At 27.8% G+C, this 15,110-nt stretch overlaps 1 protein-coding gene across 2 annotated transcripts; it reads right to left on the bottom strand.

Moving 5' to 3' along the window:
- Nucleotides 1-1,147: 1,147 nt before the first annotated feature.
- Nucleotides 1,148-14,226, bottom strand: LOC132943181 (rho GTPase-activating protein gacV-like). Of its 2 annotated transcripts, none has more exons than XM_061012043.1 (4): nt 14,036-14,226; nt 13,749-13,956; nt 4,367-4,508; nt 1,148-2,191 (listed from the first exon to the last, which is right to left on the bottom strand). In XM_061012043.1, exons 2-4 carry the CDS (start codon nt 13,927-13,929, stop codon nt 1,801-1,803), a joined length of 714 nt encoding a protein of 237 aa, XP_060868026.1. In that variant the 5' UTR covers nt 13,930-13,956; nt 14,036-14,226; the 3' UTR covers nt 1,148-1,800. The 2 variants fall into 2 exon arrangements, with proteins under 2 accessions (XP_060868026.1, XP_060868027.1); XM_061012044.1 differs by having other exon boundaries at nt 14,046-14,226.
- Between the last annotated feature and the right edge of the window lie 884 nt (nt 14,227-15,110).

The following is a 15,110-nucleotide window of genomic DNA, read 5'->3' as shown; positions in this document are numbered from 1 at the left end:
TCCGTCCGTCCGTCCGTCCGTCACTCACCACGCTGTATGTTAGAAAGTTGAAATGTTCACAGATTATATATTTCTGTTGCCGCTATAACAAAAAATACTAAAAATCCTAGAATATATAATATAAGCAGTGTTGCCATTTTGCCAACATGTTTATAGATGGTGGTAAACGGAACCCTTCGTGCGCGAGTCCGACTCGCACTTGGCCGGTTTTCATAATATTATTTTTTATGTGCGCACGGTTATAATTTGGGTAATAGATTAATCATAATTAACGTTTATAAAAATTATACACGGCACACGTTTGTTACAAAATTAACAATAACATTTGAAAAGTAACATAATGTTAAAATGTATAACAAAAGCTTACCAATTGTGTAGCCAAGTTAAATGTAAAATACAATAATCTGTATTTTTATCGTATTATTTTATGTTGCATAATCTGTAACGTGAAAAACGTTTTTGTGTCGTACAATTGTACAACACGTAAAACCTGACAAACACATCAGAAGTACATCACGTTCAGAAAGCGATGAAACAAACCATGTGCAACAATTGATTACAAATCTAATGTTCTCGGAATTCAATACAGATTTATGTAAAACTTTGTTTGATTGTTATTTGAAAATATACCACTTTTTAAATAAAAACATTCACTTGAAAAGTTTGTTTTAGAAAAATATAATATACAAATAAGATAGGTATGACTAGTCTTGTTACAAGCAGACAAAGGACAATATAATAGTCACTGTTCAAGGGAAAACAATATTGGTATCAATTTACGAAAATACCGACGGAAATGGAAGGTATATTGTAACTAAGTAATAATATTGGTACACTTTAAATTGATTTTCCTGGAGAAGTTATGTTGTTGGCATCTGAGGTGTTGGAAAAAGTTGATCAGTCGACGTAGTACCAAAGTTATTATTTGATAAATCAAAGATATAATTATTACGGGCCAACGGTTTTCAACATGACGTAAATCCGAGGCTTTTATAGTGACGTAGCACCTTACATGATTAAATCGACATCCTTTATAACATATAAGTAGGATAGGTTAGGAATTAGGATAGGTTTAGGAATTAGGATATTTGTGCACCGATGTGCTCAAAAATAAAAAAAAACCATGGTCTTAAAATGTATTCAAAATGCAATCATTTATTTGAAATTTTGTAATTTAATAAATTGTAATACAGTGCCGATATTTCAGGTTTTACTAGAAGGATGCACATTTTTGACAAGTCCTTTTACAAATAATAATTGATTGTTCTTTCCATGGTTTTTGCTTTTTTCTATAATATAGTTAATTATAATTATATATCACAGTCAATGTACATAGTACTCCTGATACTATCAAATAATTTTAATTTATTTTATTACCATACTAAGCTTTACAACCCTCAGTAATAAATAATAATTACTCATAATATACTCGATTTAAAAATAATAAAAATCTACTTATGAAGTCTAACGGTGCCTTTTAGGCGGAAAATGTCCATTTGTGTCCTGTTAAATTCGTCAACAAGTTCAATGTGTAAGGTAGATTTAAATTTAAAATTGTTTTTATTAAGTATAAAAAAATTATCTTAAAACCGTATACAATATAATAAAATAACTATACATTGGTAATGCAATTTTAATTCTATAAAATTTTATCAAAAAATATAATGTATAAAATTATTAATTCCACTATAGGTATATAAATCTTTCAAATAGCTTTTTCTTTGTAGGTATAAAATGTATTTAATATAGTTTTGAGCCGTCCTTTAGTTAATTTGCCTACTTTGATATTTACTCTTCTACTTAATTTTCTTCAGCTTTTTCTTTTTCAGCAATTTTTTCTTCTTCTTTTTCTTCTTCTTCCTTCACTTCTTCCTCAGATTTTGTTTCTTCAACTTTTTCTTCTTCGACATTTTCTTCTTCGACTTTTTCTTCTTCGGCTTTTTCTTCTTCAACTTTTTCTTCTTCAACTTTTTCTTCTTCAACTTTATCTTCTTCCTCATTTTGTTTTTCATTTACATCGATATGAGAATCTTCTGCTTTTATTTCTGTCTGTTCTTCTTTTGTATTGTTATTTACCTCTTCAACCACGGCATCATTTCCATTTGTTAGAACTTCACACTTGAGTATGTCTATTGGTATTACTCTAGTTTCTTCAACTGTAAGAAGAATAACTTCTTGTATTTTAGGTTTTCTAAAAAAAAATACATTCAAAATAAAATTATAACCTCTTTAAAAGGTTAATAATAATATTAAAAATAAATCTTGATCTTGATTGTAAGTACACGATATTTAGTGTTACTAACTGACGATTTGCGTGTCTACCTAAAACAGTCAAAGGTCAAGGCACGGTCACACACTTGCGTGAGCAGAACACGAGGAATGATTTTTTAATGATTTTTGCAAGCTTAAAGAATAAAATTGAGTTGTTGAATGAAATTGTATTTGATAAAAATAATGTTTATGAATTATTTAATATTATATTATTGTGTTAGAAGTGAAGTCTTATAAATAAAACTAGCTAGGTCTAAGTTAAATCGATAGGTTAGAGATATTAAAAAAGGCTAAAGACACTTTTTTAATTTTTTTTATAACAAATTCTTTGCTTAAATCCTTAAAAATGTTTTGGTTATTTATTTTAAAATTATTTTAAGGGAAATTTAATCATGCTTAAAATTAATTTAAAATAAATAACTAAAAAATATTTTAGGTACCCAAGCAAAGAATCTGTTATAAAACAAATTAAAAGGATATCTCTTTTATAATATCTTTGAGACGCCTAAGAAAACAAATTAATTGGTTTATCATATTAATATATTATACACTATTGTTATTCTAGAAATTCAATGGTACAAACCGGTGTAAATTATTCCACACTATCCCGCACCGGGATAATGAACCACGTCAATGGTATAGTGCGAATATCCCGGTGCATTTTTTTCATATCGAATTGAGTGAGCTAGATTGATTTGTCACAATACATACCTAATATCTATCAAATGTTATCATGAGTGGGTGTTTCAAGAAAAATTATATTTTTAACATGGGACGTTAGTTGTAGTCATATCATTATAATTAGTCATCAGAAACATATTCGTAATCGTAATGGGCAATAAAGTGTACAATAAATTGTTAGTAATACCTAATAACTATACTCAATATAGACCTACATTCTACAACTATCAAATAGGTACGTTCATATTATGTTACATCGTAAAATGTATAAGTCTTCAGTGACCCGTGTACACAATATTATTGTTATAGACGGTAATATTGTGGCACGTATACCTACTACCACGTCACGAGTGTCGGAGTGTTCTATAAATATCTATGTTTTGCATATACGCGTGGCCGGATATTGCGTGCCCTTGCGTTTTGGTGGCTTGGGGCTGTAGGTATAGTAGGTTCTGCGATTCTAGTTCTAATAGGTTTTTTATTGGTCAGGATAAGATCTTTTTACAAGCGTATACTGTCGTCTTATATCTATAATTTGTCAACGAATTCTTGATATCACGTTCGACAATAATCATGATAAAAAAAAATTTATTTTTTGTAGAATTAAGAAGGTTGTTTGGTGTATAAACCCACCCTCGGTGACTCGGCGCACCGTAAGTATAATATATTATTAGGCGTCGATTTCGGCAGGGTGATTGGTGATTTATTTAACAACATACAATTATGCACATTATGTACTTTCATTAGTATTTTAAATTATTATGAGATTTATAATACATTTTTTTTAAAATTAATTAATAAGAAAAATAAATATTTGAATATGTATATATTACTACTTGTTTAATGTATTAAATCTACAGTATAATATGTTAATGCATTATGTTAAGACAAGTAAAATACTTTTAAACCATGAAAAGGAAGAGCGTAATTTATTATATGATTAGAACATAAATTGAGGTAGGTAGTTTAAATTGTTTAGTATTGATAATTGATATACAAAATATATGATTTAATTTTTTTTTATGTTGTTTATTAATATTTGTTGGTTCAGTCACGCTGTATACACAATGATGAATACACTATAATATATACCCTTATTCCTACGCTGATGCTTGACAGTTGACATATTATATTATATTATACTCTACATTAGCTTATGAATAAAATACACGGATAAATAGTTATATATTATATAAGTACTTAAAATAACAATTAATTAACTTGTACAGGTTTTAAGATGATCCTGAGGGATAATTGATTAACACTATAGATTATTAATGACATGTGATGGAGTATGACTCTTATACTTATAACTTTTATAAGTTATAAGTATAAATCATAACTTTATCGTCAATCGTCATTTATAATTTCAACAAACGATGTAAGTATCCATGGAATAATAATTGCCACTTACTCTGGCATAGTTGAAGTAAAATCGTTTACTTTGTCTTCTACTGATTTTTCTACATCATTAACTTGTTTTTCTGCTTTTCCAAATATTGAACTGAATTTTTCTTGAGTCTCGTCCATCAAATTTTCCATGCTTCCACCGACGTCTAAAATAATTAAACATAGGATTAAAATAATTATGGTTAGCCACTACTAAACAATTTTGTTAAACGATTTACAGTAAATAATAAGACCATAACAGAACTCCCAAAGCCATATTGTCTGCATAGAAAAATTGTCTTTAAATATAAGACCTAAGTCCTAGATAATCAGTACTGATCTACAGTACATTATATTATATAGAATATTATTAATCATTTAAAAGACAATAGGTATTATAAATTATTATAATTAAATTAACCATTATTTATACTTAGGTGGATATCAGTTGACTATAATTTACAATATTACTTATTCAAATTAACAAATTATATTTTATTGGCACAATCTTATTTAAATAGTAGATGCATATTACATTTTACTCAAGTTTGTACTATTATAAAAAAAACAGTGCGAAAAAGCAAAAAAAAAAAACAATTTTGTTCCATATTTTATTTATACCAAGTACCTATAGGTATTGGTTAATATTGCAAAATAAATGTATTAGTTCAAGAACAGAGAATAATATTTTAACAATTTAATATTTCATTCGTTTCAAAATACTTAGGTACTGTTAATGCCTTTAAATATCTTATTATACATTTTATGAGGAATAAGAACATTTTTTCTTGTGAAATGTATATTTTAAATTGAAGTTCTTTAACTTTATGGCAAATTGACTTATAATTGACGTAATACAAATTGTAAAGAATAAAAATATATAACCCCATATAGATACATGGATATATTTCTGTCTACTGAATTCAATACTGTATGTATAAATTAAGTAAATCTGTGGTCTGAAATAGTAGCAGAAAGATGTAATTTACGTACGTTATTATTATTCTTAAAACTACTTTAAAGTAAATAGGTAGAATGAGAGAAGCCAAATAGGTAGATTGAACTAATGTATGGTTCTTTTCGCCAAACTTTTCTTGTTCATTTTCAAGTTCTTTTGAGCAGTCGTACTTTTATTAAAATTTCCCACTATTTTTTCCGGCTTGTTTATTATTTATTTTACCATATTATTTTGGAGCCCAGCAGATAACTGTATCAACTATAGAGTTAACAGTACGTCAGTACATCTAACTAAATTTGTTCGACCCATGGCATTAATATCTTTGACCAAATTCGCAATATAAACGAATATGAAAGCACAAACTTTATTTTAAATGATTTTACAAATCTTTTTTGTTATCTGTAAAACTTAAATGTTGCTATATATCGCTCCTAGCACCAGCCAAAGGTACTAATTTTTATAGTTAAGTAGGTACCTATATTATATTGTTCACCTAAATAATACCTACTTAGCCAATATGAAAATAATATTTGTAAGACAAATTGTAGTTTAAAAGTATTTACTAAAATGTTTTTAATAGTTTTAATAATTGTAAAAACAAATTACTTTCGTTTGCAAATAAAATGTAAATTGGTTTATTTATGATTTCTGTGTATTAATTTATTTTTTTCTAACAGTTTTTGTTTACCATTTAGCAATAAAATTCAAATGTACACAAAGGTATTTGTATTATATTTCGTATGCACTTAGTAAATTTAAACAACAAGTAATTTTTTACGAATTCCCATACCATCTAATAGATTATAGTCACGGAATATAGTACACGGAATAGTACAACTTGAAAGTTTTATAGTGTTACTTATTAGTTATTATCGTTCATTTCACATTAGGTATATGCTGTAATATATAATATAATATAGGTGCCTAAGTACTTCGTGTTTCTTTATGAATATAAATGAAAAATATTCCATGGTTTATTGAATAGTTTTTCCATTTTTCACTTGTGTGATATTATAATATTATATTTAATTAAAGAAAAAAATCCGAATACCTATTTTAAAATCAATTGTTATTTATAAATATAATTTCAGCGATAATACATACATACTCTTAATAGTTATAACGCTTAATAACTAGAATAACATAATATATATTTTTCCTTGTATTAAAATTTGTTAGTATTATCTTATTACCTTATTGATTATGAATACTATTGCGAATACTATTCATAATCAATGGTATTACTAATAAAATTGAAAAAAACTAATAATCGTTAAAAATTCTACAATTTTCCAACTCATTTTAGCTATGAAAATTATTTCACGTCTATAAAAAAGCTGTAAGTATAAATTTTGTGTGTAATTATTATTCATATTTACAAAATACGAGCCAGGTACATTTTTAAATTTGTAGATAGATCTACATGATGCTTTCGTTGCTCTTCACATATTAAAAATATATTTTATAAAAAATTGGAAAAAAACGGTAAAATGTAATAAACTGTAAAAAAAACTAATGTCACATGAAGTTGTATGGAACAATAAATAATAAATAATAAAATATAATATGATAAATAAAAATAAGAACTAACAAAAATAAAACACACAACTGCACCGTATAAAATCAATACATTTCTAATGCTCCATACTCATATAATCATCCATTATATTGCATAATTTATGTAGAGTTCAAATTAAATTAATGCGAGTTACAAGTATTCTAACGACAACATTGTAAGTTAAATAATTTTTTACTTAACTAGTATATGTATACCTACATAGGTTCAATTTGAATGATCCTGTCCCCGTGTAAAATATGTAAATAATAAGCTTAATTAGAAAAGAAGGCTGCATTGATGCGTACCTTAAACGTCCAACAATTTTAACAGTTTATATAAGCTAACGTTTAAATTTACGTAATTGATAATGGCATTGATTATACCACATTAAAAAAATTGGAATAAATTTATTTTTATTTGAAATATTTTCTTTAAAATTAATTAGATATAGTAGGTAATATAATAGGTTTACATATATATCGCGTGTTTACGTACAACTCGTATTTCACTTTATTTGACACTATAAATACATTCATGATCCATCATTCCTCGCACCTGAATTCACATATTTTGAAAATAATAATTACTATTTTAATTGCATACATAATGTATTAATGTATATGCATATCTAAGAATATATATATATATTGTTCATTTTAATTCAGGTTACCTACCAGTTTCTCTAACGAGTAATCACCACCTGTTATAATTAACCGAGAAATAATTTAATGGAAATGGTTTAACGTTAAAACAACGATCTTGGGGGTTGGGCACCCGAATGAAAATATGAAATTATTGTCAATAAATCATAAATTTAAACTGAACACTTCTGTATTAGCGATCATCGAAAATGGGATATTGTTTTAAATTTACTCTTAGTATTTGAGTCGGACACTGAAAATTCAGTTTATTCGAGCTCCCAATAGTAATAACATTTAATAATACAGGTATAAAGCCTGTAAAAGTATATCCAGCCTGCTGCTCGGAGATCTGTAAGTAGATTTTACTTTTATGTTAAAAAGTACCTATTGAGTACCTATGTACCATATAAAAAATAAGGAAAACTTTTTTGTTTAATGATAGAATTGTGATAAATAATGCCTTATATTTTAACGAATAGTAATATTAATGGAGAAAAAAGGTGTCAAAATTCTACTTGCGTTAAAAGACACTAACAAAAAGGTGGCATAATAAAAATAGCACCTATACACATACATATTAAATACACATTATAATATATAGGGCGTTTTGTTATTATTTACTGTTTTTTTTCACTTTTATTTTTCTCTTTAAGTAGTTTTAAAGATACAATTTATCATAATCATTCACTGGGACACAACCTATTGTCGAGGAACTGCTTGGCAGAATAGGAACACTTGCAGTGCCCGTCCTTCATATCTAACCCTCACCGTGAACATTCACACTTCCGATTCATCAGCAATTGACCCATTTAATCGAAACTTGTCAAAAAATCATTCATCGTCAAAAGCTCATCAAGTGAAAGAATATGCAGTGTGTGCGTGTAGTTATGCGGAGTATAAATGTAGTACAAATGTCAATTTATTTCCGTAGGTATGTGCAGGGTAGGTAAAGGAAAACTTTTTTACTACTGACATGTTGTTTAGTGTTTGTTGCCCAGGAACACAAAAAGAGCATTAAGTGTATCGATTTTTTTTTCTGAAAACTATCATGGTGGTAGTGGATGCAATAGAATATAGTTATTGGCCGCAATTCTGAATAATATAATCACGTTGTTAAATTCATAAATATATATATATTAAACGTAGGTACCTATTTTAAAGGATAAAAAATAACATTTCTAAGTGCATTTTAAAAATACTTTGACAATAGAAAAATTGTCGATGCTTTTATAATTTTAAACATATTATCACACATTCACACAAGCCCCGGAAATCCCCCACGACGCCCGACGTCTGAAAAGAAATTGATATAGAGACCTTTTTAATGATAGTAATTATTAACTAATAACTATAGAAGGAGAGAGAAAAAAAAATATATAATATACATTTATAGATAGTTATGTATGAACAATAGGTAGTGCTATCATTGGATGACTTTTTCTTCCCTCGCATTTGTATTGTGCCCAGATTGTATTTTTTAATTATTTCTATTTTAATTTAATTAATACTATCTCATATTATAATAGGTGTACTGCATTAAATTACTATATAATATAATAGTATCTAAAAAAAAATCTAAAAGGTTTTAACATGCTCTATTTAAATGACTTTATGTTCATCCACTAATTATTTATTCGTTTAAAAATGCTTTTGATATATTTGTTTTAATTTTTTTTTAAAGTAGAACGTCATATTAAATTAGTTTTATAAAATGCTATGGAAACACATAAATTCGTATGATTCATGAATAAGCTTTAAAATAATTATTAAATTAAATTATGTATTGCACATTCAAAAAACGATGAATAAATAATAACACATACAATTTGATTTATAAAACCATTTTTAGTACAACGCATGTGTGTCCGGAATATACATTAATGGGGAGGAGGGCTAATAAAAAATAATTAATATGCAATACAAAAAGGCACAGGACATAAGCTACGCATTATTAAAAAAAGCAGTTTTATAAATGTTGTGTAGAGTCCAACTTTAGATTCTGAGCGGAGCTGTGTGTGTGTTTTTTTTTATATATTTATTTATTTTTTATTTTTGTATCTGTCATCACCGTTTGGAGCAGTAACACGTTTGGCGTAGTCTTTACTACCGCGTTCCATAAGCAAAATGTGTGTGAAATTTAGGTTGGTGCTAGATTTATGTTGACTTAAGTGATCTGTGGGAGGCTTTGCCCCCCACCCCTCTCCATTCATACAACATCATTAAACTAACTTATTAAAGCCTATGCGATCTTCATCAATTTTTCATCAAAACGACCTTAGCAACTTGGAGTGATTTAAAAAATGTAAAGATATTTTATTTGTTAAAGAAGCTTACTTTGCAACGGTCGAAGCATAATATATTCAATATTTTTAATAGTTTATTCCCATCAATAATGCTAATTTGAAAATGTGCTCTGACCAATGCAAAGTAATCTATTGTTTATGCATTCAAACATCCATTGGTGTACTCAGACCTTAAGCCAGGAAGGGGGAACAATTTTGTTTCGTCAACATCATCAGTGCCTGAGGAAATATTTTCTAGGAGAAGAGGGTAGTGGGGACTAAACAGGTTTACATTATTAATATACAATTTATCAAACAATATCACCTACAATGTTAGACTAAATTAATTATATTAATTATTTTAGTAGGTACCTATATAATATAATTAATCAAAATATGTTATATTATATTTATACTATAGTAAATTTAATAGGTTTGATTATAAAATCTATAATAATAAAATTATCACACTTTATTTTATACTTATATTCTCATTATGAATTATAAAATAATAGATATTATATACTTACATAATGCATGTAAAATGAATGACATCGTTAATAATATAAAAACAAAAATTTATACGTAATATATTATTATCTAGATTCTAGATCTAGAGTAGGTATCATTCTTCTCTCGGAGGGAGTTAATATTTTAAATTGTTGAATGAATATTGTTAGTAGGTACCTAGTTCATTTAGTCTGTCTTGTACCTACTTGTTGCATTTTACTATAGTAACACTTACCTATAGGTAAGTAACTCTATTTTGAGTAAACTCAATTTTGAAAATGTTCAGCCAGTAACTGGAATAGTAACGAATTTTTAATAAATCCTTTTCTTTACTAATGGAATCACAATTTGATTATCTTCACATAATTTTACAACTTTCTTATAAATATTACCAAAAAGAGATTAGGCATTTATCATAGTTTCAAATGACCTCTTTAATGACTCTACTAGTTGTATTGCAGTTTATAAATTAATTCACATCAAACACAATATGGAAGATTATACACTCCAAAGCCAATGGGAGGGGATTCGTCCCCCCTTAAATACGCCACTGTACCCACCTAATCCAACCTAACCATTACATTATACATTTATATTGCACATAGTATAGAAGTTCTAAATTATTAAGTAGTTGTCTTTAAATATTTTATGAAGTTTAAATTAAAATTTCATAAATGTGAAAACAAAGACATAAAATACATAACCCAACTTGTATATAATTGTATGTTAATAATAATACAACATAACTAGTGTTTGCATTTTAAGAGATTATCTCTAAGTCAAGCATAATAATGTATAGGTAGCTTATATTAATTTAACTTAAAAATAACATTAAGTTTAGTTATACGTATACCTACTATTGGTAAATGTATTAACTGTTGTGTTGTTCTTTTTATCATAATTTTACTTTAAAGTATTTTAAAAACTATTGTTCAGAGAAATATTCTAGTTGCCCATCAAATAATTAAAAAATAATATTATAGTAAGTACCTAGGTACCTTTTTTTCTATTTTGTAGTTATTGTGTATTAATGTGTTCAATGGCCCAAAGCTCTTCGTAAGTATACCGTACTAAAAAACACTTTAAAATGTGCAGTATGCATTATGCATAATATTACATTACTATTCAGTATTCAGAATTCAGATATATTTTATGGAGTAACAAAACATTTTTGTTATTCAAAATAATATAAAAAAAACCTTTATTTTAATTTATTAGTTATAATTTGTATACTGTGTGGCCCGTGAGTAATAAATTATAAAATAATATTAAAAAATTGAAACAATTATAATCAATATAATATTAAGAATCGGCAATCGTAGGTATCCGCGAAAACACACAGTTACCTAATGAAATACATTATTTGCTTTTTAAGTTTTCGTTGCTAACTGCTATACGTTTGACCGTTTGAATGTTTTGTGTAATATTTTCCTTCTACTATATGCCGACCTAATTTTTTGAAATTTTTATTTGTTAGATTTAAAGCGAACAGGAAAGGGTGGTTATTAAGAAAACAATTTTAATTAGAGCCGATGATATTATACTGCCTATAATAGTCTATTATAAGAATATCTTTATAACAACCTATAATTACGTGTAAACGTATTCTCGTGGAAGAATCCAAAATGGTGTCTGTTTATAACCTATTCACTGTTTGATTGACGATTATTCAAATTCATGATGGTGCTATACTAGTCGCTAGGTATAATAATATATTGATTAATATAACGCGTGTTGTGAGTTAATTAAATATTTATAAGTTATACGAAACTTTGGAATTTCGAGAGATTCGACTATTGGTATTTAAACTAAACAATATGTAAAATTACCTCTATAATATTATATAAATTAACAACCACGTAAATTATTGATTTAGACAGGACTAGGATAAACAAAGAGGGTGAGGGTGAGGGCGCTTGTAACACCATAACATTATGAAATAATGAACTGTTACTTATACAATTTTCAATTTTTATAGCTAAGGATTGAAAGTTTAAAATAATGTTTCTCGTAAGCAGTGTAAAGGTACTGTAACCAAAAAATCTAAAAATCACACCATCTCCCTTCAGAATCATTTTTTGTACCTATTATACAATGATTGCTAATATTATAAAATCCTACAGGTACATCATATTGTGTAGGTCGTAGGTGTCGGCGTAGCCACGGCTGCTAAGCCATCAACTCTGCTGGATCCTCCGATAGTGTTTGTGTTAGTGGGCCAACAGTTATAAAAGAGAATCTAATATCGAAAACAGCAAGTATGCTCCACATAAATGACGTTATCGATTATTGATTATTCGTAGAAATATCAACCCAAAAACTAATTATACATATTTTATATGGCAAAATCCTTAATAAATAATAAGTAACTGGTAACCATCAAGTAACACGTGCACTACATTATTACTTGATATTTATTCTGTAACAACACCATAGCTGTATCTAATTATTTTCAAACTAAAACAATAAATTATTTGCAAGCATGGATAATCATGACAGCTCTGCCTGCTTTACAAAAACAAATTGATTAAAAGAGAAATGGTGATAACTCATAACATATTATATGACGTGTGCCAAAAATGACAAAGTTTAGTAAAAAAAATTAATGATTTGTATGAAGAAAATGTTTATCATTTTTATGTAAATTTAGTATACAGGGCAAGATACTTACCTACTATTTGATTTTTATTTTTTTCTTACATTAAAAATAAAATAAAAAATGTTTTTAAAATTGATTTATTCGTGATTACTAAAGACCGGATTTATATGTTTTTACATACCGTTACTGGATCTATGCAGTCTTATGAGAGTAAAAAATATGGATGATTTGTTCAATTCTGAATGCGTAGAAAAAAGTTTTTTTTGCATATTTGAGAATATTTTATGGGTTAGAGAATATTTAACTCATTTAGCATATTTTGGAATATTTCGTAAATTGTGAGAAAAAATTTGTATTTATTTTTAATTTGAATATTACGGTACCCAGAAAAATTTTTGAACATTTACAATTTTTTATTTTATCATTTCCAACTCTTACTAAAGTGCATTAGAATACGCAACTTTAAATACCTAATAATTAACTCACTATTAATATAAAATTGAAAAAAAAAAAATTTTTAAATGCATATTAAAGTAAATATAATGAATGGTGTTTATCGATTATTTTTGCATATTTTTGTTTTTTTTGTATATTTTGCATATTTTAGCATATTTTTTAAATTTTTCAGAGAATATAATGAGAATATTTTAAGGTTTTTTCGAGAATATTAGCATCATATTTAAGGTATTTTAAGAGAATATAAATCCGGTCTTTAAATTGATCACATATTATAATAATATTATAATATGAAATATGAATAGATTATAATATTTCTATAAGATTTTCGAGGCTTTTGTATATTTTTAAAAGTTCGGGGCCCCTTTGGTGTTACCCTGTGCGTATTATAATATGTTTATACCTTGGATTTTTTTGACCACGTCGTCGACGTTGACGCTGCCGACCACCTTCTTGACGATCGAACACGCTTTTTCGGTGTCGGACATCGGCGGCGGGTCGACCGCGACCGTGCGACTGTCGGTTGTGGCCGACGCCACCATCGCGTCGCCCGCCGGCAAAGGATTGCTCCCGGCGCATCCCATATCACGGCGCTTGTCCGGCCTTTGCGGCTGTATAATGTAATATATAATATATATTATTAAAACAACAGCAGACGGTCTGATTCGCCGGGGGATAAGTAAATTGTACAATATTATACAACTGTGCCGCGGGCTGTCTTCTTCGTGGTGGTGGTCGTCGTCGTCGTCGTCGGTGCTCGCTGGTCGGCTGCCGGACGTCGTCTGCCGTCGTAAACCCCAAGTCCCGGGGCTATATATATATTGATACAATAAGTAGGTTTATAGGTGTAAGTATATGTACCTCGCTATATGTATATGAGACGTGTATTGTTATTGCATTGTACCGGAATGAAAACCAGGAACCAGAAGACGTGTGTGTATGTGTGTGTGTGTGTATATGTGTTGGCATTTGTTTATAACAACATTGCGAGTCGGTCTTAGTACATATGACTATACAGGGTGGATTGCACGATCACCCTTTTTTATGTTCAATAATACGCAGTCATTAAAAATCTGATTTTTAGATTTTTTTAATTGTATATTTAAAGACCATACTATTTTTAATTTCTCTAGATTTGTTTATACTACTTAAGAGCGGCGTGTCTGTGGAGATACATGCTTTTATTTTATTCAAATGAGAACAACACTTCTTTTCTACTGCACATTTTTGGTGAATAATTTTTCAAATAATTTCTTAATCGAAATTTGAGCGAGTAGTTTTTGAGTTATCTATTTAACTTTGTGTATACTTAAGACAATAGGTCCATGGTTATAGGTTTGGAAAAAATAAGGACTATGGTAATTTTAAAATCTTAGTAATTAATATTAATCAACCAACATTTATAATTCGTAAAAAGGTATAACAAGTATAATAAATACTTGATCCAATATTACATAACATATTATTATATTATATGCTAAAACCATTTATAAAGACTATCATCAACTTTATAGCATAAACATTTTAACAACTCGGAGACTACTCGTTCAAATTTTGAATTAGTTACGTACATCGACATTTTGAAAAAATCTGAAGAACTTGAAAATATGGTCTTTACAAGTACCTAGGTAGGTATATTTTAAAATTTCAAAAATTATAATTTGAGTCAACTAAAAGAAAAATAAGGGTGAGCATGCTTGGCGAATCACCCTGTATGAGCTGGTATATAATATACCGCCGGTGGGTATTATATAGGTAATATATT

The sequence above is a fragment of the Metopolophium dirhodum genome, chromosome 4, assembly GCF_019925205.1.
Source record: "Metopolophium dirhodum isolate CAU chromosome 4, ASM1992520v1, whole genome shotgun sequence".
Taxonomy (NCBI): Eukaryota; Metazoa; Arthropoda; class Insecta; order Hemiptera; family Aphididae; genus Metopolophium; species Metopolophium dirhodum.
This window is presented reverse-complemented; position numbering and strand designations above follow the sequence as displayed.